Source organism: Geospiza fortis, unplaced genomic scaffold (assembly GCF_000277835.1).
Source record: "Geospiza fortis unplaced genomic scaffold, GeoFor_1.0 scaffold78, whole genome shotgun sequence".
Classification (NCBI taxonomy): Eukaryota; Metazoa; Chordata; class Aves; order Passeriformes; family Thraupidae; genus Geospiza; species Geospiza fortis.
This window is the reverse complement of record NW_005054339.1, coordinates 5,081,060-5,103,780: the sequence shown is the minus strand read 5'-3', so window position 1 is coordinate 5,103,780 and position 22,721 is coordinate 5,081,060. Positions and strand designations below refer to the sequence as shown.

General features: G+C 37.5%; 1 protein-coding gene across 1 annotated transcript; it reads left to right on the top strand.

Annotated features, from left to right (window-relative positions):
* The first annotated feature begins 2,541 nt into the window (after positions 1–2,541).
* Positions 2,542–21,318, top strand: DENND6A (DENN domain containing 6A). Its single transcript, XM_031058204.1, has 20 exons — positions 2,542–2,576; positions 2,681–2,723; positions 5,389–5,501; positions 6,470–6,550; positions 6,894–6,999; positions 8,097–8,176; positions 9,618–9,677; positions 10,312–10,367; positions 10,710–10,832; positions 11,009–11,104; positions 13,123–13,217; positions 14,935–15,000; positions 15,092–15,156; positions 15,771–15,860; positions 16,555–16,608; positions 16,690–16,799; positions 17,346–17,448; positions 18,898–18,972; positions 19,450–19,617; positions 20,172–21,318. The coding sequence occupies exons 5-19, from the start codon at positions 6,942–6,944 to the stop codon at positions 19,579–19,581; spliced, it is 1,263 nt and encodes a 420-aa protein (XP_030914064.1). The 5' UTR covers positions 2,542–2,576; positions 2,681–2,723; positions 5,389–5,501; positions 6,470–6,550; positions 6,894–6,941; the 3' UTR covers positions 19,582–19,617; positions 20,172–21,318.
* Positions 21,319–22,721: the final 1,403 nt, after the last annotated feature.

Sequence of the window (22,721 nt, the reverse complement as noted above, 5' to 3'; positions counted from 1 at the left end):
GCAGCGCCCCGGTGAACCGGCTCAGCTGTCCCGGGTGAGGCTGGTGCAGCTCTACTCATGGTGCTGCTTGTGCTGGCGGTGGGCGCTTTTAAATGGTTTGCATCGTGTCCCGAGATTTGCACGAAGTACATCGTCGGCTTTCTTTGAGTACGAATAGTGCTGATTTCTATGGCATCTAGGTGTTAAAAAATGTGCTAATAAGGAGAATGTGAGTGATCTTCATAATTAACAGTTCGGCAGGTCGCTGAGGTGTGCGAAAAGGTTCTCTACGGGTTTGAAGCGTTTTCCTGCCGCACAAGCTGGATGCCGGCCCCTGGCAGTGTCACAGCTGCGGCTGCGACTCCCGGCTGTGCCCTCTGTGCAACAGGCGGGGAAACTGTGGCACCGCTTGGGGAGGGCACGGGCAGGGACAGCTGCGGCGCCGCTTGGGGAGGGCAGGGACAGGGGCAGCTGTGGCACCGCTTGGGGAGGGCACGGGCAGGGACAGCTGCGGCGCCGCTTGGGGAGGGCAGGGACAGGGGCAGCTGTGGCACCGCTTGGGGAGGGCACGGGCAGGGACAGCTGCGGCGCCGCTTGGGGAGGGCAGGGACAGGGGCAGCTGTGGCACCGCTTGGGGAGGGCACAGGGAGCTCACAGTGCTGGGAAATTGAAAGAAGAATTCTTGTTCGGATCACTTTCACATCCTGTTTTGCCCTGTTCACCATGTGACTGCACAGCAAACTCTTGCTTTCTTTTTCTTTCTCCTTCCCTTGCCTTAAAGGGGTGCCAGTGTAAATGCATGGCAGACTGGCCTAAAATTCAACCAGGCTGTTGCAGTACGTAAAATACGTAACTGTTGGCCACAAAGAAATGCAGATAAAACCAGGATACTGTGTTAATTATCTGAGTTCTCTTCCTTTGATGTTGTAAGGCGGTGTTAACAACAAAGGTTTCTGTATAACCTGTGACTTGGGCAGCTGTTGTGCTCAGTGGCTGAGGGAAGCACAGCCTCTGTCCTGACTGAGACTTCTCAGTTGACAGTCACATTAATTTAACTGGATGCATAAAATGAGACTTAAAATGTCTACAGAACTAAGGCCTGTTTTGCTGGGTTTTTTTTTGCCCAGTATGTAGCTGCAGGAAGAATAATTAGCTTCAGTTTATATAGGAATTCTGGGAAGAAACACCTGCTAGTGAGGAGAACAAGTATGAATTCAAGTCTGTATGCCAGTCTTCTGACTAAATGTGGATAATTCAGCATCATTCAGCTTCTGAAAGTTACATTTAGTGTACAGCTGCTTAGCATAAGATAGCAAAGGAAAGTATTAAGAGTTGGAAAAGAGGCAGTGACAGGTTTACTCCATGCAGAATGCAGGTGTTCCACTGGTGTCTGCTTTCAGCTTCAGTTGTGCTAATCGTGTCTTACACAGCTGGACATCATTTGATAGGAGACTGAGAGAAAAAAATGCCCTGGAGATTTTATGGCTGGAGGACAGAAAGGTGCTTAGTCAGAGATCAGCCAGTGGGTATATCTGTTGTTTTCTATAGGGTAGGATAGTGTTGTGTTTCCAGGAAATAAATGTACTTACATTGAGCAGAACAAGATTCAATGAGATAATGGGATGTTAGCTGTATGGTAAGATGAGGACTGCATGAAGCTACTGTTCCTGCATTGAACTTCTGCTCTTCAACTAGGTCCCATCTTTGGAAGCCCTGAAACCTTCTTTAAAACATAGTCCTGGAATTTATGTCAAATTTCTTCTGCTTATAAGCTCGCCAAGCATTTCAGAAGTTTTGGAGTGCGTTGTGGGTTGTTTTGAGGACTTTTTTGGTTGAAATTTAGGTGTCTGAGGTTTGTCCTCTTTCCTGTATATTCTATTCCCACCTGCTTGCATAATCACTGATTTTGTACATCCTTTCTTTTCTGAAGTAATTGTGCTTCCGCATCTTAGTTGTGTTGCATCATTTTTTATTTCTGTGTTGTGCAAGCTTACTACATGATCTATTTGTTTTTCTGTTAGTACAAAAAGCCATGACTTTGAGTTTATTCCTTGAGCTTCCACAGTTGCCATTAGGGACTAGTGTTCATCCTGCAAGAGCTGGTAATAATATAGATCATGTTTTGTGGTTGAATTTTGGTTACTCCAGCCTGACTTTTGATTGCAACAGATTTCACACAATGTGCGTTTGCTTTAAATGTAATCCTCTGCTGCATTTTGCATGTACAAGTTAAATCTAAAAGATGTAATCTTCCTCTCCTTTGAGACCTTTTGCACCAAAAATCACAACTACTCAGAGTGTGCACTCTGAATGTACCTTTTTAAATGAATGTGTGTGGTCTCTAACTGGCATCCAAAATACCTTGGAAAGATGGGTGATCAAGAAAGCTTAAAAGCATATGAAGGTAAGAACTGAGACACAATATTAGTAGCTTACAATTGAAAATGTCCTACGGCTGGGAAGGTGTTTGAGTGTTGTACTGTTAAAATATTTGATGGAAACTTATTGCTTATACCCAGCTTATTTTCAAATAAAATAATACTGGTTTTTTCCTCTAGGTGATATATCCTCCACATTCCAAACTCACAGATAAAGAGGTAAGTAATAGTTGCTATATATAATTTGATTTTAGCTTGGGAAATACAAATATATTGTATCTCAGGAAATATAACAGCTGTCTTTTCTTTTCCCTACCCTTTAGAAAACCAATATTTGCTATTTGTCTTTTCCAGATTCTAATTCAGGTAAGTGCTTTCTTCTCTCTGTAGTCTATTGTTGGACTAAACTGTGTTAAAAAAGATTTTGACAGGATGTGTTCTGGGCTTTAGATCAAATACGTATTTATATATCTTAATTAACATTGCAATAGAGAAATGTTGCAGCTAAGGTTAAATATAAAACTGCAACTGTCTGCATTGCAGTAAGGTCTGAGGATTCTTCTCTGGTTTATGTAAGTGTGTAAGACCTTCCAGATGACATTTGTGCAGACGTTTCAGAATACTTGGCAAGTAAAGAATGAATATCTCAATCTTGCTCTTTAAACAAAATAATAGTATTGTCACTGTAGAGAGGAGAGTAGGCATGGAATTTGAAGGATTTAATAAAGCAAATGGAAGTATATGGAACCCTCTTCTCATAAAGGACTAAATGTGTATTTTCTAAGTTCATAACAGTGAAACTGACTTTTCAATTCAAAAGCATTTAGAAAGAACAGTTGTGAAAGGAAAACCTCAGCTATCTTCTGCATTCTTGCTGTGTCTGTAGCTGTGCGTGGTCCTGCTTGTTAAATTATTCTCCAATCTAAACTTCTGCTGCCAAGGAGAAATTGGGACATGTGGCTGATGGGTTGGACCACCTGCAAAAAGAAATTATAGAAGTTCAGGCACTTTCTTTCACATTTATTTCTATACAGAAGTCAAAACTTGCAGGACCAACATTGTGCCTGTAACTGCAGTGACTGTGCTTTTGGATGCTCTGCAGTATGACACTTAGATAGGGAGTGATGCAGATGTGTGAGCTCTCTCTTATGTAATTTTACAAAGTATTTTGGCTAGTTTTTCTCCTTTGTTTAAATATCACTAAAATTAAGGTGTTTTCTCTGTTCTTGCTATTCTGTTGCAAATAGAAGCACAGCTTTCTGTTACTGAAATAGGAGTTAACTGTATCTTCTAATTACTCTCATTGTTAATGGTGATAATTATCTTTAGTCTTTAAAAGGTATCCTGAGGGTACAAAATCATGTGTTAGGAGCAAAGGTTGCTTTCTTAAAATTTTTTCATGTATTTTTTCAAATAAGAGTGTAGTATTCTACTTCAGGCAGAGTAAGTATATGTGAGGAGGTTTTATTTTCAGCCGGGAAAAATTCCACTTTTTTGCTTTTTATGATGTCCCTATTGAGAACTACTGGTTCTTGATCATTCTTGGTAGGCTAAAGTTTCAAATGATGTAGAGGGAATAACCTGTGTAAAACCTGCCTTCCACAAGGCTGGAAGTGTATCCTGTCTGTTGGGATTTATTTTTTCATCATAGGCCTTAGCATAAAAAGAAAAGCTTTATGTAATAGAACAGTGAAGGAAGTTATTAGCTTGCAGCTAAATTTGAGGTCAGCCCATCCCAGGTTTTCATGGCTCAAAAGGTTAATTCAACTTTTTTCTCTTAATATTACAAAGAGAGATTATGCCAGTACTTGTGTCTGGGAATTTAGAGGACAAAATTCATTAAATGAGCTACTAGATCACAACACTTGTGGTTTCAAGCTGAGTTTTGCAGTACAGTTATTTTTAAAACAATGCTTTACCTTCTCTGCATGGATAATTGAAAAAAGAATAGACATTTACCAATCTTCTCTGCAAGAACTTGTTAAATAAGGAGACATCATATTCTGAATGATATTTGAACATTGTGATGATTAAGGGTAATTTAGGTCTTCTGTGTGTAGGTTTTTATAATAGTTCATGAGGGCTTTTTTCCTTTGGATGAAGGGAAGGAGCTTTGAAAAGTTGAAGCAAATATTTATTGCTGTGGTATTGGCATGTGCTGTGGTTTTTCTTATCATTGCTGAGCACTTTTACCTGTTTGAATTCAAGGTCCCATCTCACCGTGTTTTGCTACTTTTGGTTTTGTCTTGGTGCATGGAGGGTTTCTGAGTGCAGTGCCAAGGGGTTCTGAGGCTCAGCCCTGGGTGCTCTGTGCATGTCACTGTTACTCTGCACAGCCAGTGCATCTGCCTCAGGGCTAGGGCTCTCTGTGCTTGTAGCAACAGAATGGGTGTGACTGAAAGAGAACATGAAATAGAACTTTAAAGTCTGGTGAAACAGTTCTGCAGAGAATTAGTTACATTTTTCTCTAAGAAAATCATTTTGATAGAAATGAAGGAAAACTTTGCTCCTTGGGGATATTACTGGGAAGTCCTACTCAATTTCACTCAGTTTTAAGCAATTAACTTTGCAGCTTTCAAAGTGATGAATCCTAGACCTGCCTGTGGAGTTACAGATCAGCATAATGCACTCCTACAGTGTGACATCTGTATGAACTGTATGGTGTCAGAAAAAGAGGTAAAGTGCAGCCATGTAGCAGAGGAATGACGTGGCTAAGATGATCAAAACTATACAGGCATGCCAATGAAATGGGGAAGAATGGCAGTAGGAGAAGAGCCATTTGACCTGTTTGAGGACATGATTTTTTTTCCTTGTTGCAGACTGTTGGCAGAGATGTCTGTTTCCTTGTATTTACTGTTGGCAGAGATGCCAAATTTTCCGCTTATAAAATTATAAATATATTAATGTTCACAAGGGCAATGCAAGATAAATGAACCAAAACTCTAATACCTCTTTGGCTGTAAGCAAGTGCTTATGTTAAACAAGGCTCAAACTCAGAATACTGTCTGTCATTTCTCTCTTCCCCATGTAGGTTGTCTTGGGGACACACAATTTTGTTTTAGATTCCGACGGTCTCCTGGAAGGAAAGTCTCATTCTGTTGTTTTCTGGACCAATTGGATAGAGATCTACCAGTTTACTTAAAGGTTGGAAATGAGAAAAAAAGGAAGTTAAATTTCTTTTGGGTAACGTTAATTTGTGGGTCTTCACCTTTAAATATAACATTTGAAAAGAAAAATCTCTGAACTGGATGTCCTGGAAGTCAAAACTCATGTTTGTTGTAGCATGTTATAATAATAATAATTAGTTTCATTAACTATTCTTTGTTTTATTAGTGTGGATTTTGGATTACAAGGAATTAAATTGAAGCCCAGATCTGTTTCATTATTGACTAGGAACCCGTAGATCAAATTGTAAGAACCATTACTGTTGTGGAAATATGAAGTGCTTTATAACTTAATTTAAAGAATTCCAAGCAAGCTGGGCTGTCTTGGTTTCCACCCTTCAATTTTTAAGCTGGAGCAGTTACCTAAAAGAGGTAGTGGCCGAAAGTTGTTCTCATCATGTCCATAGGGAATATTGAGGCCTCTAGGAGCCTGATTCTCAAAGTCAGTTCAGTTCTGTTTATTTGGCAAACACTTGACTTCTTGTTTGAAGGAAGGATAAAGCTGATGTCTTGTCTTTGAAGTGTGACAGCCTACTTCCTTAATATTCCAAGAATCTTTTGTAAAACTAATACATTGAAAGACTAGGTTTTATCTCTTCAAGTCAGAGCTTTAAGGTTTTTAACTGCTAAAATCTTTTTAGTGCTACTTTGCAGAATTATAAAAGTTGCTTTATTCCTCAAGAAATTATTTCTGGTTTTGGTTTCAGGAGAATGTAGATATAAAAATAGTAAAGCCAGAAAGCACAGCTGTTTTCCCATGATGATGCTTTCTCTTTGAAGTACTTACTAAAGAAGATAATGTTAATAAACACATTAATCGTTCTAGTTTATTGTATCTAATCAGCTTTGGAGCTCACAGGGGAATAGGCTTTTAAACTGTATGTTGAATGCTTCAAAAAGGAGGGCAGTAACAGGTGGTTGTATTGAATTTTTTACTTTCTTTTGCAGAAAGACTCAGCATATTACTATGGCTATGTGTATTTCAGACAAGTTCGAGACAAATCATTAAAAAGAGGCTATTTCCAGAAGGTAATTTCAGTTCTTTTAGGAAAATATTAATTCAGAAATTATTTTTCAGTGACTGCAGAGGAAGAGGAAAACTGTCTTGCTCTCTAGCTAAATTAGTTGTTAATTTATAGTAAATTGTTCAAATTTTACATCAGCTATGCTGTCAGAAGAGGTAGTTTTGTGTCTATGTTTAAAACCAAAAAGTTGGGTACTTTTGGCAGGTGTTTGTCTGCAGTTTGCCTGTAGTCAGATGTGTGGTTGGCTTGCATGTGTGAGAGGAGTCCCACTTGGAGTTGTCTGAGGGTAACAGGTGCAGTAGAACTGAGTGTTAACTGAAAATCTGTTTTGTTACTCTTTATTCCAGTCGCTGGTCCTCATCAGCAAGCTGCCTTATGTCCATCTCTTTCGTACCATGCTTAAGCAAATAGCACCAGAATATTTTGAAAAAAGCGAAGCTTTCCTGGAAGCAGGTAGTGGTCCTACAATGTTGAACTCCTACGCTATCACATACTTCTGGAGAAATAAACAACACTGTCATATTCTAGTTTGTGGTTTGGTCTTCTTGCAGGGTAGAGGGTTGAAATTTTAGCAAACTGGCTTGACTTCTAGATCATTGAACAGAGCTAATTGAATTCTAGATCTTCCCTGGGAGAGTTGGAGGTCCCTCCTGAAACACCTCTAGGGTTGTGTGTGTTTCAGGACCAGCTGTTAAGCACAAGGAGCTGATGGCAATCCTTACTTTGCAGTCTTCACCACCCAAGTCCTTTTGGGCAGTGTGGCAGCTTTTGCTAAGCAGCTGTACAAATGTCATCTTGCTTGAGGTTTGGTTTTTTGTGTGTGTGATTTATTTATTTTTTGACCAAATGGAAAAAGTGACAGAGCAGTGCTGGTAACAGGTGCCTCAGCCTCACTGCAGAGCTGAAAGAGCTGGAGAAAGACAAATAGAAAAGTTATTTACTCTTTGCCTGGAAGAGCTCTGTTTTGTGTACTGTGCCTGCCCCATACAGCTTTCATGGTTTTCTGTTTTCACTGAGAAACAATTTGTGTAAACCATGAAAGAATTGCATTTTTCAATCACCTGTTTTCTTGAGAGGTTGTATTATGAGCAAAATAAGCTCTGCAGAAACTATGAGAATTATGTCTTATATTCATAATGGTTTACAAGAAAATGCTGAAAAACTTTCTAGCCAACTACAAACCAGCTTTTTCCTTAACTGCTGGTGTTCATTGGTTCTGCAGTGGCCAATATACATAAATAGAGGCATTCTTTTCAAAATTTTTTAGTATGTACTTTCATCGTTTCTCAGGTAATGTTTCTTCAACTAATTTTAAGTCTTGTTATTACAAAAATTGTAAGACCAGATAACACTGTTTTCTTGAAATTAAAATCTTTATAGTTCTAATGGAATAATACGTAATGTTTAAAAGGCTGTAAAACTTTAGTGTGATTGAGAGACAAGTAGAACTGCTGTGGATTATTAGCACTAATTTCAAGTTGCAGTGTGCACAAAGGTGACTCTGTGATCATGGTTTATAGCTTGCAGAAACTCTGGTATTTTTCTTTCAGTTTGTAGTGACATTGATCGTTGGCCAGCACCAGTTCCAGGGGAAGTTCTGCAGTTGCCTCTTATGGGTGTCATAATGAAGGTGAGGACTCCTGCACTTGTTCTTCTCTGAGGCTGTTTTCCCCACCTTTCACTGTACAGTTCCTCACTGCCTTGTGCCTTGTTTTTATTGTCCTGTTCTTCCAAACAAGAGTACATGTTTACAGCAGTCAGAGTGAAGGTCTGGGAGATCCTGATTAAGTGCTTTAATTGAGGGGAGGAGGGGAGGATCTTTTATAGTGCTTGGGTTAATATTTAATTTTAGTAGTTACTAAAAAGTGATGTTTCAATACAACTACTAGTTGCAGTATCCGTATTATCTCTCTGGAATTTGCATTCTTGGAGACTTTAGTGCTAATTATATTTGTCAAATCAAACATAAAGTAGCACTTCAAAATACTGAGAGCTAAATTCCAGTCAAGCAAATTAAATATATTAATGAAAATCATTCTCATTCCTGAAAGCTGACAAGTAAAAATCTTTTTTGTCCTGCACACCAGAAATAATTGCTTGTGCTGTTTATATTGTTTAATGGCAGTGAAATATGTCTGAAGAAAGCCATTAAAGAAGTTATATCTAGGGCATAGTGAAGAACTGTTGAATTTAAACAGTGGTTAAGGACTGGGCCTCTGGGAGTTGTATTAATTTTATAATCCATATGAAGTGCAATTAAATTGATTTGATGAAGTTGGAGGTTACAGCCAGAAGTACCTTCTCAGCAGATGCTCTCAAGTTTATAGAAAGACATGTGTGCTTTACCAGGGAGTGAAAGAAGTTTCTGAAACTATACTAAAAGCAGAAATTTAATAGAATGTTTCTGGATCCTGGGTGATAAGGAGTGTCAGATATGTCTTCTTTGGGTATTGCCTGCATTTATCTCATCAATAATTCTTACCCATGAGAACTGAAATTGCATTCCTAAACTGAGTAAAGCCATAATTACTGTCCAGTGATACTGTCCCTGGTTTTTATACTGCTTGGGCAGTTTTAAGTGTTGTGTGTAAATGACATCCATTTGTGCATACCAGCTTCCACTATGATTCAATTCAAGACTTACAGATGCAAACTGTGAGGCCAGAGAAGCCTCACATGTTCAGACTATTTGGATTCTGGCAAGTCTCATTTGCCAGAACATCTTGATGTTTTAGGAGACAATTTTTTTCTAAAAGTAATTCTGTAACATCTTAAACCACCAAGACCTTATTTCAGATCATTCTTCCCAAAATTTAGAGGTATTTTTATTGAAATTGCAGTTACAATTTTGACTTACTTTACCAATAGTCTCTTTTTAAACTGGAGTATTGTTTCATATTCTATTAGTCAATTTGCTGCTGGAAATTCTGTAGGTGGAAGTTCTATAGAGAAAATAAGCATCATGCTGTAGTATATCCTCTCAAAATATTACAGATTTTCTCTAAGTCAGCATTTGAAGTGCCTGCTGGATTCAGTACAAGGGAAAATAAATCTTTCTTTTTCTTTCCAAGTTGCGGATTCCAACATATCGTGACAAGCCTGGAACATCGATAGTACAGAATATGCACCAGGTAGTGATTAGATACTGATATTGTATACAGCCCCAGACAAAGCTAGACATCTGCTTTCCTTATTTAAACTTGTTAGTTAGAAAAGATGGGTAGCAAATCATCATAATCTATGATAATAATAAAACCCACAATCTTTGAAACTTTGAATGGAGTAGTCCAGATTTGGATTCTTCATAGAAAGGATATTCTAACCCCGTAACCCTGAGCAGGGAGAGATATCCAGGTCCTGGAAGAAGATAGTTGGCTGACCTGAACATCTTTTTAATGTTTGGATAGTTTGGGTTTTTTTGAGCATGAATACAGAATTGAAAGTCTTTACCCATAGAAGATGTTTATAAAACCAATCTGTCTGTGTCTTCATGTGCAGTTGTTTGAAACAGCTTCAGTATTTTATAGATTTTCTGGACTGAAAGCCACATGCCTGTTAGTGGGGGGCGGGGTGTGTCTTGGGAGATGTCTTGCTCATAGAACACAAAGGTAGTTGTGGAGATAATATACAGTACTATATACTGCAGCAGTACGTGAATAATTAGACTATATCCTGTCTACTGTCTGTAAGCATTTAAGGGAAACCATTTCATTTAATACCTAGGTGTTCTGATGACTAAAAACCAAGCATTGCGATGTCTTTTAGGCAGATGCTCAGATCTCCATGGCTTTACCGACTGTTCATGAAGTAGATCTTTTCAGGTAGGAGCTTGGACTGATTAATTCCTAGCTGTGAACTCCCACATATTTTTGATTTATGGCAATTCCTTAACACATCTCATGGCTTGTAAGCTAATATTTATCAGTGTTGGTTTTAATATTTCTTTTCTGTAAAGTTTGCTAAAACACAGTTTCAACAATACACAGGCTGAAACAGCAATAAATAAGCAAGTTCATTAAATGTTCCAGTTTACAGGAGTATTTTATGTTTTTCAAATTACTATTAAAATGCTACCACAAACTTCTTCTTTATGCCTTTATTAACCAGAAGAAATACGTATTTTATGATGTCAAATGTATTAAACTGCCTCCATCTGTTTTTAGGTGTTTCTGTCCAGTGTTCTTCCACATTCAGATGCTTTGGGAGCTGGTGCTGCTGGGAGAACCACTTGTTGTGATGGCACCATCACCAGCAGAATCTTCAGAAACTGTGTTAGCCCTTGTTAGGTAAATGCAGTAGAGCTTTCTAACTATGGCTAAGGGAGTTGGTGTAAGATTCCAGCTGAGTGGACCTTCATTGATCTGAGTGTGATAAAACATTACAAATTTTAGATTTGCTTGTGTCTTTCATGAAGGTTTGCACTGAGTACATAAATCAAGCTCATCCTTCTTGTACCTTGCAGCTGTATTTCACCACTGAAGTACTGCAGTGACTTCAGGCCATACTTCACCATCCACGACAGTGAATTCAAAGAATACACAACTCGCACACAAGCCCCGTAAGTAAATCCAACTCTCTGGAGAAGATGTTGCTCAAAGCTACTCATAACCATAAATTTGTATTAAAATACTGTTTAACTATTCTGGATTTCTATAATTAGAGAATTAGGTTTAGACTCTTTTCTTTTTTTTTTGTGAGATTATAATGCAGTGTGCAGCAATTAGCTGATTTAAGTTTTTATTCCAGTTAGATAAGACAAAGAAGTTTCGAAACAATGCCATAATTAAACCAGGCTTGAGTTTCATAGGATACTTCTCTACAGAATAAGTCAAACTGCAAGTATGAACCCAAGAAAAGTCCTTGGTTTTCCATAAGGGTTTGTCTGTGCAACACCAGCTCCAGAGTAGCTCCTTGGGAAATTCTGCTGTATTTTACTTTTTAATTACCTGCTAAACAAAGTGACTTGTAGAATTCAACATCCATATAGCTATTTTGTAAAGCTAAGTCCTAGTTGAGACAATTTAAAAATCAAATATCTCATCACTAAATTTATTAAGTTATTAATGTAAATAAGTCAGAAACTATTTTTTTAAAAGTGTGAATGTCCAAAACCAGTGATGTTTGAAACTGCTTTAAGGACACTTTTTTTCTCCCATTGTTTTTTTTTAAATCGTGCTGTTATTTTGAGAGCATACACCTCCAGTATTTCTTAATATATTGTTATTTAAATGCAGCTTGATTTTGGAATGGAATGCATTTGTTAGATTCAGTGATCTTTTAATAGATAAATTTCTTCTAATGTCAGAACAGGCAGAGGTTGTTGATTTGGATTTTTTTTTACTTTGTTGTTCTTTTTACTGTAGTTTTCCTCTCAATTGGTGTATTGCCAGAAATGGAGCAGTGGAGAAACACATAAACATAGGCAATATGTTTTAGATTGTGTTCCATGGGAATGGTTATGCAGTATGTAATTTAGTTTCTAAAAATAATTCCAGGAAGAATTTGGTTAAACTTTAGTAACCCATGTTTCAGAATTCCATCCACTCTTCTGTAGCAAAATAAAAAGGTTGGTCACTACAGGGATTAGTATTTGAAATAGAGCTGAAATTGCCCTGACTTTTTTATGGAAAACAAAATGTTGGAAAGATTGGAGATAGGTTTTTAAAACCGTGGTTCTAAGAAGGTGAGGAATCCAAATTATGCCAATTCTGTGTATTATATTATCTTAATAATAGAGTGAAGCAGGGAAACTTCTGGGTAGTGTACAGAAAGTGTTAAACTTTGGGATTTCTAAGACCAGTCTAACAAAATGATGATAAACTATTTTTAAGATGGCAGTTTCAGTGAGATTTACTGCTATATTCCTTAGCTGATGTTTGACTGTAAAACGAGTGGCAACCACTCTATTGAAAAACATGTTCATACATCATCATATCAGAGCTATAAATCCCAAATTTTGCAGGCTTATGCTGCAGCACTTTGCTATTACTGCCCCTTGTTCCCTGTGTGCCCAAGCACAGAGCAGGCAGAGAAATCTGGCAGAGTGTGAGCTGGGGCACAGTGCTCTTCAAGTGCTTGTGCTGCATCACTTGATAACTGCTGCTTAAAGCAAGTGGGATTTTAAGTGTCTCATTTTCTTAATGACATGCACATTCAAGTACTGAGGGTTTGTTATCATCAAACCTTGAAAAGTAGCACTTTGTCTTTCAAATATGGGTCAGATTCCTGTTCATAAAAAAAAAAAACAAACAAAAAACCAACACATCACAAACTCCTAATAACTTATAATGTGCTGTTCTCACCATTGCAAGTGGGCAGAATTTAGCCAAGTCTAAGCAGATGATGTCATTTTTATTCTATTCAACAGTCGTTATTGTTTGTACTTTAAGATACCTGTGTTATTTTCTAAAACATTGAAACTTTGCTAAACGTTTGTCCTCTTATGTGCAATTTAAAATGTAACTCTTAAATACCAAAGGAAAATAATTTCAAGTTAAGAATTTAAGTTGACCTTTTCTGCTTGTTAAGGCTGAAGCTCTTGCTGTCATATTTTAATCATTGTCATTACTTTTCTAGGCCATCTGTCATTCTAGGAGTGACAAATCCCTTTTTTGCTAAAACACTTCAGCACTGGCCTCACATTATCCGAATTGGAGATATCAAGCTTCCAGGTAAAATAGAAATATTTTCTACAATCCTGTGCAAAGGGATCTAGCTGTGTGCTTATTTATTTACAAACATATGTAATTATGTTCCATTTATTTAATTTAATGCTAACTAAATTTTCATGGATGTAAATCTGTCAAGTGAAATTAGAATTTTGACTGCTCTATGTCTTTTCAAAGCTAGTATCTTAAATGCAAAAGATAGTAATACTCATTATATAATAGACTATACTATAATATACTATATAATAATGTTTTACCTTTCACAGAATCCTGAATTTGTATCTCTACCAATAAGGTATTAAAATGAGACATAATATATTACTGATGTTAATTTTAGTGTGAACAGAATATAATAAATCAGTCACAGCCAGCACAGAATGAGACCCATATGAAAGCTATATTTGAATGTTACAGTAATCTAAAAAGTTGTTGGCAATATTTTGAAAATATATTTCTAATCTGGCAATATTCCAGTAATTATTAATTGTTCAGTCTGGATTATTTCCTTACATGATTGCGTAGAATTTTCATGTAATGTTTGAATAACGTGTCAATTGCCACCATTCTAATTACTGTATGAATTTCCTGAATGTAGCTGTTTGCTGCTGCAGGTTCACTACACTGTTCTGGCAGTGGGAATGCATAAATATGCAATTAAGATAAAACACCATAAAATTAATTTTTTGTAGAAGTTAATTTTAACTTCTGAGTACACTGAATTAATTAAGGATTGTGTACTGTGTCAATATAATTAGGCAAGGCTCTGCTTAACTTGAAAATACCATGTCTGTGTATGGTCAGAATACCTGTGGGGGTTAGGGTAGTGTGGGGAAGAGTTACTTTGCTGCTGTGTAGCTAATGTTTGGAAAGTAGAATCTTCAACTCTGCAAATCCATTTAAACAGGTGGCCTTCAAATCTATTATACAGTTTCAAGTATGATATTCTAGTTTTGATGTAGCTATGGGAAATGCTGAGTCAGGAAGTTCTAGAGAAGCATCTGTCTGACTTGTCTTTAAAAATTTATATTTTATTTCTTTAGGGACCTGATTTTGTTTTGTTGGTTTTTTTCCTTCTTTTTTCCCCAACTCTGCAGTTCCAAGAGCAATTTAACTATTACTGTTTCTAAAGTCAAGCATCCAAATAGATTTAGGAGGAAGGTTCTGATGAGGCTGCAAGACTGTGAACAGGTTTAAGGTCTTCTGGTTGGAGCAGGATAAATTGGGAAAACAGAAGCCCTTAGTATGGCCTATGACAAAGGAGACTTAAATTCATTTTCTTACAGCACTTAATCCGTGGCTACTATTTTATTTTCTTCTATACAAATTTTAATTATGCCAAGGTACCAAAGTTTTGTTCCCAAAAGCATTTACACTAAGAGGAACAAGGGAAAATGCAATAAAAATATGAAATTAAGAAAATATTGTTCTCTGCTATATATCTGTATGTTAATTGGCTGCTTGAATTCCGAAGATCATCCTTTGGCTGGTTTTGTTTGTGGGGCTTTTTTAGTATTCTTTTTGCTTGTTTGGGTTTTTGTTTGTTTTCAGTTTTGTTTGTTTTTTTTTCTTTTCAACGAGGAAGACTTAAATCAAAAGTCTATTTGCTGTTATTCACGTGTTTGCTGAGTGTTTCTGGATATATACTTGGATTCTTGTCAATGTTTCTAATGTTTCTTACAACATTAGTCTTCAAGTAAGGTGGCTTTATGTGTTTTGGCAGGTGAAGTTCCAAAGCAGGTGAAAGTGAAAAAACTGAAGAACCTTAAAACTTTGGACTCCAAACCTGGTAATAACTTCAGAATTAAATTGTCAATGTTTTCATTTTAAAAGGTGTACCTCATTTCTCCTGTGGCTATATGCTGCTTTCTTTCCTTTAGGTGTTTATACCTCTTACAAGCCATACTTGAACAAAGATGAAGAAATCGTTAAGCAGTTGCAAAAGGTAATGGTGTAGATCAGTTCTTAATGGCAGCTGGTTTGTGTGTTTTGTGTACTGGGGTTTCATATCAGGCTGCTCTTAGTGTAATTGAACTGAAACTGGATTCTGCTTCCTTTGCCCCAGATCATAACAAAATAGATGTACATACACCCTCATTGTAGAAGGGCTGCTGCCTTATTAGCAGCTTCTATAACTGTATGAATGGTGGACCTCAGTAAGTTAGCTTAATAATTTAGAGAATTAAAGGTATTTTATCTGTTCATCTGTTGAGGTTTTCCATCCTCTGCCACCCCCACTCTGGTCTCTTTGGTCTAAAGAGATGTGTAAGAATCAGAGCTTCCAGATTTTAACTGATTTGCAAACACTTCTTTATAGAAATGTTTCTTTCCTTGAGTTGCTTTACATGAAAATAAAAAAATCAGTAATTGCAAAGACAAATGTCTGTACACAAGAACTTGATGCTATTGCTTTCCTTCCCTGGTTCAGGGTAGGAAGTTCTGTGTGTGGGCATATGGCAAATGAATACAGATTATAATAAATATTCATGAAAAGTAAACCCACCTACATACTTTGGAGTAACAGACTGACTGTGATGTGTTGTTTTGGGTTTTTTTAAGGGAGTACAACAGAAGCGTCCTACAGAAGCCCAGAGTGTGATACTTCGGCGCTATTTCTTGGAACTGACGGAAAGTTTCATTATTCCTTTAGTGAGTTCTTAGAGTAATGGGGTTTTTACAGAAGCAATAAGGAGTAGTTTTTCTGGAGTTACCCTAAGTCCAGTAGCTCTCCAGTGTAACCCTGGAATCAAGCCTGGGCCCAGCTGGTGAGGACAGCCTCCTGCTGTCACACCTGGCGATGGCCCCACTCCCTGTGCCTCGGACACCTCGGGGCTGTGGCCATGCCTGTGCCAAGCCTTGCTAGAGCAGAGATGGCCACAGCTCAGACAGTCCTCTGTGGGTTAATTCTAACTCTAATGTTTGGCTAAGGGACTCAGAAAATCTCTTCCAAACACTTGATACAAAGTGTGGTTACTGTTTGGAATCACCCACGATATGGGGTGGACTGTCCACTTTCTGTGGACTGTTTCCAAAGAAAAGAGTGATTGTTTACCAGTGGCTTAAGTTCAGGATATAGATATTCTATCTGTGCATTTGCCTCCTGTCCTTCTTTGCCTCATGTCCTTCTTGAACTTTACTGGCTCAAAGTTCTGGAGTTGGGAAGTACAGTCTATATAAGATAAGCTCCTTCTTGTTTTCTCTTGTGGTAAATACGCACAACCCCACCCTGTACTAACACTGGGAAGAGAAAATGCTGTGGTCACAAGCAATAAGTAAACACACATGTGGACTGTGTGTCCTTAATACTGGTTATGCAAACAACCTTTCCTTTTCCTTTCCCCAGGAACGTTACGTGGCAAGCTTAATGCCTTTGCAGAAATGCATATCACCCTGGAAGGTGAGGAAGTGTAATTTGAATGAGCTGGAAATTGGTAATTAGAGAAATCAAGGTCTGCTAATTTTTTTTTTTTGTCTGTAGAGTCCACCACAGCTAAGGCAGTTTAGCCAAGATGACTTCATGAAGACATTGGAAAAAGCAGGACCACAGCTCACCTCGGGTTTAAAGGGAGATTGGATAGGACTTTACAGGTAATTTCTTTCATCAGCATAAAAAATATGTAAATTAAAACAGATCAATAATATTAATGCTCTTTTTCCTGAGGAAACTTACAATTGGGATTGATTTGAGTAAGACTTTCTTTTAGAATGTATGCTTTAATAGAAATTGATAGGGCTAAGCATACTTTACTTGCTTAAATCTCTTCTTTGCTAACATTACAGGTTTCTGTTATTTGTGGTTTTATTTCTGGTTCTAACTTGATTTCTCCTTCCAATCAAACATAAATATGAAAATTAGGCTGTTTCAAACTGAGCCTTGATCTCTTTTTTCCTAAAATTCCCTAATCTTTATTGTGTTTCAGACACGTGTTCTTTACATTCTTTTCTCAATCCTTAAGTACTAGAATTAATGTTCATCTCTACTTTAGAATATTACATCTTTTTGAAAGTATATAGAGAAAGGGTTCTAATATCTAACTGAATCTCAAATATAATTACATTTGATAATGTAGAAAACACTGTTACCACAGTGTTAAATATAAAATAAAAATGTATTTTTCTTTGGTGTTTTACCAGGCATTTTTTGAAATCGCCCAACTTTGATGGTTGGTTTAGGAACCGGCAGAAAGAAATGACCCAGAAGTTAGAGGCCCTTCATTTAGAAGAACTCTGTAATGAGGTTAGAAAAATGCATGCTTATGATAATATTTATCATCTTGTAATAAAAATACATTCTCCCACAAGTCAGTTTTACTCCTGCTTTCATAGGTTGAACGTGACGTTGTTGACAGTTTTGTGAATCCTGATCTAGCAAAACATGATTTTGTTAAACAAGTACAAGCTAGAACTGACACAGCAAGAGAACAATATGAAATACAGTTCGCTTGTCATAGCAACTGTCATCCTTTGTAAAACCTACTTTTAGGTTTGTTGTGTATTTTAAAATAAAGTACACACACCCACCCTCTAAAAAAAAAGCTTTTTCCTCTTACTTGACAATATTACTCTGTTCAGCTTCCATTCTTGACAACATATTTTCAGTTACAATACAGTTTGTAGCTTTAAAGGTAAAAATTCAGCTAATTTGACATTCTAATTGACAGCTAATTAGTTATATTTAGTAAATAAGCCTACAACTGATGAATAGGAATGGAAACCTTAGAAGTGAAGTCTGTTTATATATAACAAAATTCCACATAACTATTCTGATGTTATAAGAGCCATTCCTTAATTAAGAAGCTGAAATGGGTATCAATATAATTTGAGTTGGAACAACTGATAGAAAAAGGAATTGCCAGAGCAGAAGATGTTGTACAGCCAGAGAGGGAATAAGAAGAACAAAAACAAAGTAAGGCAACACTACAGCTTTAAAGCAAACAAACAAAATTGCTCTGTCTATTTCTCAAAAGCCATTTATTTTTATCCCTTGCCTTGTCAATTCCCAAACACTAAAAATGTAGCAAATCCAAACAGATTATTCAAATAGAGCAGACCAAATAATTTGCAGGTCAGTTATACAACTTAGACTCTATCCAACTGTATTTGACATGAACTTAATCAAAGAATAGGAAATGTGTTACAAATTTATTACTGATTCTGCTCCTTTCTTGTTTTTTCTTTTGACCCACAAAATAAATGTTTCTTTGTCGATGAACAAATGTATTTCATAGGGGAGTTGTAAGGGGGTAGGGGAGCAGAACTTCCATAAGAAAATTCACTTGATTGTATCTTACTAGTTATCAACTGTGATCTCCTTTAGTGCCCTAGAAACAGTAAGCACTGCCCTGAACTACTGTAATACTTCATTGTGCTGGCAGTTCTGATTTGGTAATCATTCACTGCCATTTGGCATTGTAGATGCTCTTTCTCAAACTGAGCCTGTTTGGCAGGATTTTTCCCCCCGTTAATTTATTTGTATTGTGTTTGTGTGCAAGTTTGCTGTTATGTGAAGTACAAATAAAGCAGATTTTGTAGTTCACAGTAAAGACAGTGCATGAGTAAAATAAGGTTAGCAAATGGCATCGGAATAAGGAAAATACCTATTCTGAACATTAGGTATAGATTAAGAACTCTTTTGACAATTACATATGCAACCATAAATAATTCAATGCCTGATTTTTTCTTTCAGAACTTAGTTTTCTGGAGTCAGAAGCATACTGAGGTAGAAACGGTGGATCTTGTCTTAAAGTTAAAAAATAAACTGGTAAGTAACTGAATTGAACATTACTTAGCTACATAGAAGTTTTATATAGCTGATTTTGCAAGTACATAAATGAAAATATTCATCATTATCTAGGTAGTTTAAAGATTCAGTCATTCATTCAGGCTTGAAAAACAGAAACAGTCAGTTTCAGCCATGCCTGAAAAGTGATTTGGCTTCCCAATATCATCTGGCTATGCTGGAAGCATTCTATTGCTGGGATTTTTTTAATTACCTCTAAGTCTGTGACTGAGCTGAATCCCCAGAGAAGAAGAAAACCAAATTTTGTTGTTATTTCTGAAAGTCCAAGTCAGTGTTCTCACTGTTGTGTGGTTGCTGAGGAAACCTGCTGTTGTCCAAATTCCTACTCAGTCAGCAAGTGAGGAATTCATTTTCCAGATTTTGTAATACATGACTTTGATATTTCTTAAGGTAACCTTGCATTTTTAGTACAAATCTTGTTTTCTGGTACCTTTGCAGTTGCAGGCTGACAGAGAACATCTTCCTGTGAAAACTGACACACTGAAAAAGCTGCAGACACACATCAATGATATTATACTGGCACTGCCAGATGACTTACAGGACATCTTGCTCAAAACTGGCACAACATGATTTCTGCTGAGCTTTTTTGGTGCCAAAAAACAGAAGGCAAGTAGTCTCACAGAAGACAGTGGCTTACCAAGTTTGGAACACAGCTCTAAACCAGTACATTAACACTACAAACGGACTGTACTAACAGTATAGCCCACTATATCATTCTCACTGTTTTTTCCACTCAATACCAATGCAACTAAAGGGATTTTTATGTCTAATACTATTTGAAATAAGTGCTCTTAAGAATGATCTGTGGGCATATAAACTGGGCCACAGTATAGGACTACAGTGCAGTGCTGGCATTGCAGAATGTTTTCCAATTGGTGCTGCTATACCCAGTCCTTCTCAGGGGTAGGCAATATTGAACCTGTACTGTCCTGTTGATGTAGTATCTGATTCTTTTTCTTTGTTTTTTACTTTCAGTTTTTAGCTAGTGGTAAGTCCAACTGACATATTGGTGATTTGGCCAGAATGCCTTAAAATTGAGGTATTTTACTGGTAAATCACAGCTTTTAAAACTGTTTCAGGAGCAACTGAAATGATCACATCCATTCTTAACTTTCTGTATTTCTCCTTCTTACCATCTTTCCAAAATGATACTGATTTAGCATCTTTAAAGAAGAGAAGGCAGCTGACAAAAATTTCCTGAAAGGAAATCTCTTCCACTCAGTGTAAGTTATCAGGGTGCTCTTACATGCCTTAAAGTAATTATATACTAATTTGTGGTTTTAAACTGCTGACATACAGGATTTCAACTGGATCACTCATGTAAATGTAAGCATGCAGTATTCATCAGAGGAAATGAACACTGTGGTGTTCTAATAGGGATTTTAAAATGGGTAGTTTTGGTAGAGTTAGCTGATACGCAGTCTGTTTCAGTTGGAGATCATACCAGTCAGCTCCTGTTATAATTTTTAACTTCATTATTTTTGACTTACCTAGTCAGGTGTGTGAGGAGGTGATGAGGCTGGAGGGAGAAAATGTTGGCTTCATCTGAAGAAAGCCTCTGGACAGGTCAGACTGGCAAAAAAAGATTGTAGCATGAAATTATTCTCAGTATGTGCATACAGCAGACATGCATAAAGACTACCTTCCTCTTGCATATTCAGCAACAAGAATGGGATGTTTTATCTTCTTGAACAAGTTTCAGTGGTATATAAGAACTCAGCTGCTCCACATGCAGTGTTGTACTTTGACCAGTTTCAAGTAGAGCAAACATAATGTTATAGTGCACACACAGCATATACTTTTATATGTCAAGTGGATCACAGTTATTAAAAAAAAACAACTCTGCTTTTAAGTGCTTGGATAGAATTTTTTAAATCTTAAGACATAATCCTGCTATAAGAACATGCTTTTGTATAACAAATATTTCATACCATCTTTATAAAAATGTCTTATTTAGATATAAAGTGTCACAACAGTATTTTTATGAAAATAATGTATTTTAATACTGTTATGTTTTTATTTACAATTACTCACGACCAAAAGTTTACTGTATCTATTATGTTACATAAACTATACCACTTCAGCATTAATTGCTATTTGCAAATTTTTTTTTGCACGCCCTGTGAAAAGCATTTCTAATCAGAAATTATTAAGTGGCCATTCATACCCTAAATTATCTTAACTATTTAATCTGTAGCACTATGTTGTTTCTTGGAACCATGTAAACTGGTAACAACTATGATAACTAGCACATGACTGCAAATACTTTTTTTTTAAACAAAAATAAAGAGTTTGATTTTTATTTTTTTTTCTTTGGAAGTTATGTGACTTAGATGATGGGTGTGTTTGGTTTGCTTGGTTTTTCCCCTCCCCTGTGTAAGCAAAGCCGTTCAGCTTGAAAAGACTGCTGCTTGATGAAACTGTACCCCTGAGCTGACCAGAAATGTGATGGTGTGGTGTTGTGGTTTGATTATGCATCATGGTTGGAATGAGACAGAGCTGCAGGATCCTCAGCAAAGCAAATGGCAGGGCCTGGATTCTAAGGCAGGTGTTTGTTAGATTGTACTCAAAGAACTGAAATAGTGAAAGGTATGTAGGAACAACCCAGATACACTAAGAATAGGCCAGCTTGGAGATCCAGAAAGTAACTGTCCTCAAGCACAGGGAAGCTTCACTTTCCTAGCCCAAAAAAGAAGTGTAAATACTGAATGCTCTGAACAGAAGATGGGTAAGTATTGGAAACCTAGAACTGGACTCCTTAGATTATAGCTTCCTGATAGTTTTCATGGTCAGGATCATATTAACATCTTGGGCACAAACTAGATTTAAAGTATGATTTATTTCTTTTACAAAAATACAACTTCCCATCTTAGTTTACACCAGGTTTTGGGTTCAGAAGAACATCATTTAGAATTAGAATAAGGTTTTCAACATGATACCTAAGAGCAGTTGTTGATGCCCCATCCCTGGAAGTGTTCAAGGTGGGTTGGACAGGGCACTGAGTACCTCATCTAGTGGAAGGTCCTTGTCCATAGGAGGGAGGTGGAACCAACCCTTCCAACCCAAACCATTTTATTATTCTGTGAAAAGAACAGCCTCAATTATCTGGCTTAGTAGCCAGATGTTAATATCTGATTCAGGACTATTGTAATAAAGATCATTAACGATGTTTTTCTTTAGTAAAGGATAAGTAAATACGTTCTGTGAATAGAACGTTGCCCCTGGCTCGGCTCAGTTTTATTCTGCTCTTACGTACCCGTGTCTGGCGCTCCCTGCCCGTGAACCGAGAGTGCTTCGGTGCCAGCCCTGTGCCGCAGCTCGGGGCCTCTGGGGCGGGTCAGGGCGGGGTCCTGCTGGGACCGGGATGCCTAATAATTGCTGTAGTAGTGACTATGTGTATATATATATGTGTACAATAAATAATAGCCGTTTGTTTCGGTTTGGGATTTTAGAGTTTTAGGGGGGGTTGGTTTTGGTTTTTTCTTTATTAAATGACCTTGTCGCTATTGGGATGCTTTTGGAGCCTCTCCGAGGATCGGTTTCGCCAGTCTCTCCCTGCATGCTGGGAGCGGACCCTGTTGCCGTCCCCCGCCCGGCGGCTGCGAGGGGAGCGTTACCGGGGCTGCCACCTGTCCCCCGGCCAGGGCGGGGCCGCCGCAACCGGCGTGCTCCGCGCGACCCGGAAGCTGCGCGGGGCTGGCGGGGCGCGC

What these genes read in the sequence shown, in the direction of transcription:
- DENND6A (XM_031058204.1), top strand. Translation starts at nt 6,942, where the DNA reads ATGCTTAAGCAAATAGCACCAGAATATTTTGAAAAAAGCGAAGCTTTC. An exon ending in ACAACTCGCACACAAGCCCC is followed by an intron (nt 11,105 to 13,122) that starts GTAAGTAAATCC and finishes TTACTTTTCTAG; the next exon opens with GCCATCTGTCATTCTAGGAG. An exon ending in AATGCATATCACCCTGGAAG is followed by an intron (nt 16,609 to 16,689) that starts GTGAGGAAGTGT and finishes TTTTGTCTGTAG; the next exon opens with AGTCCACCACAGCTAAGGCA.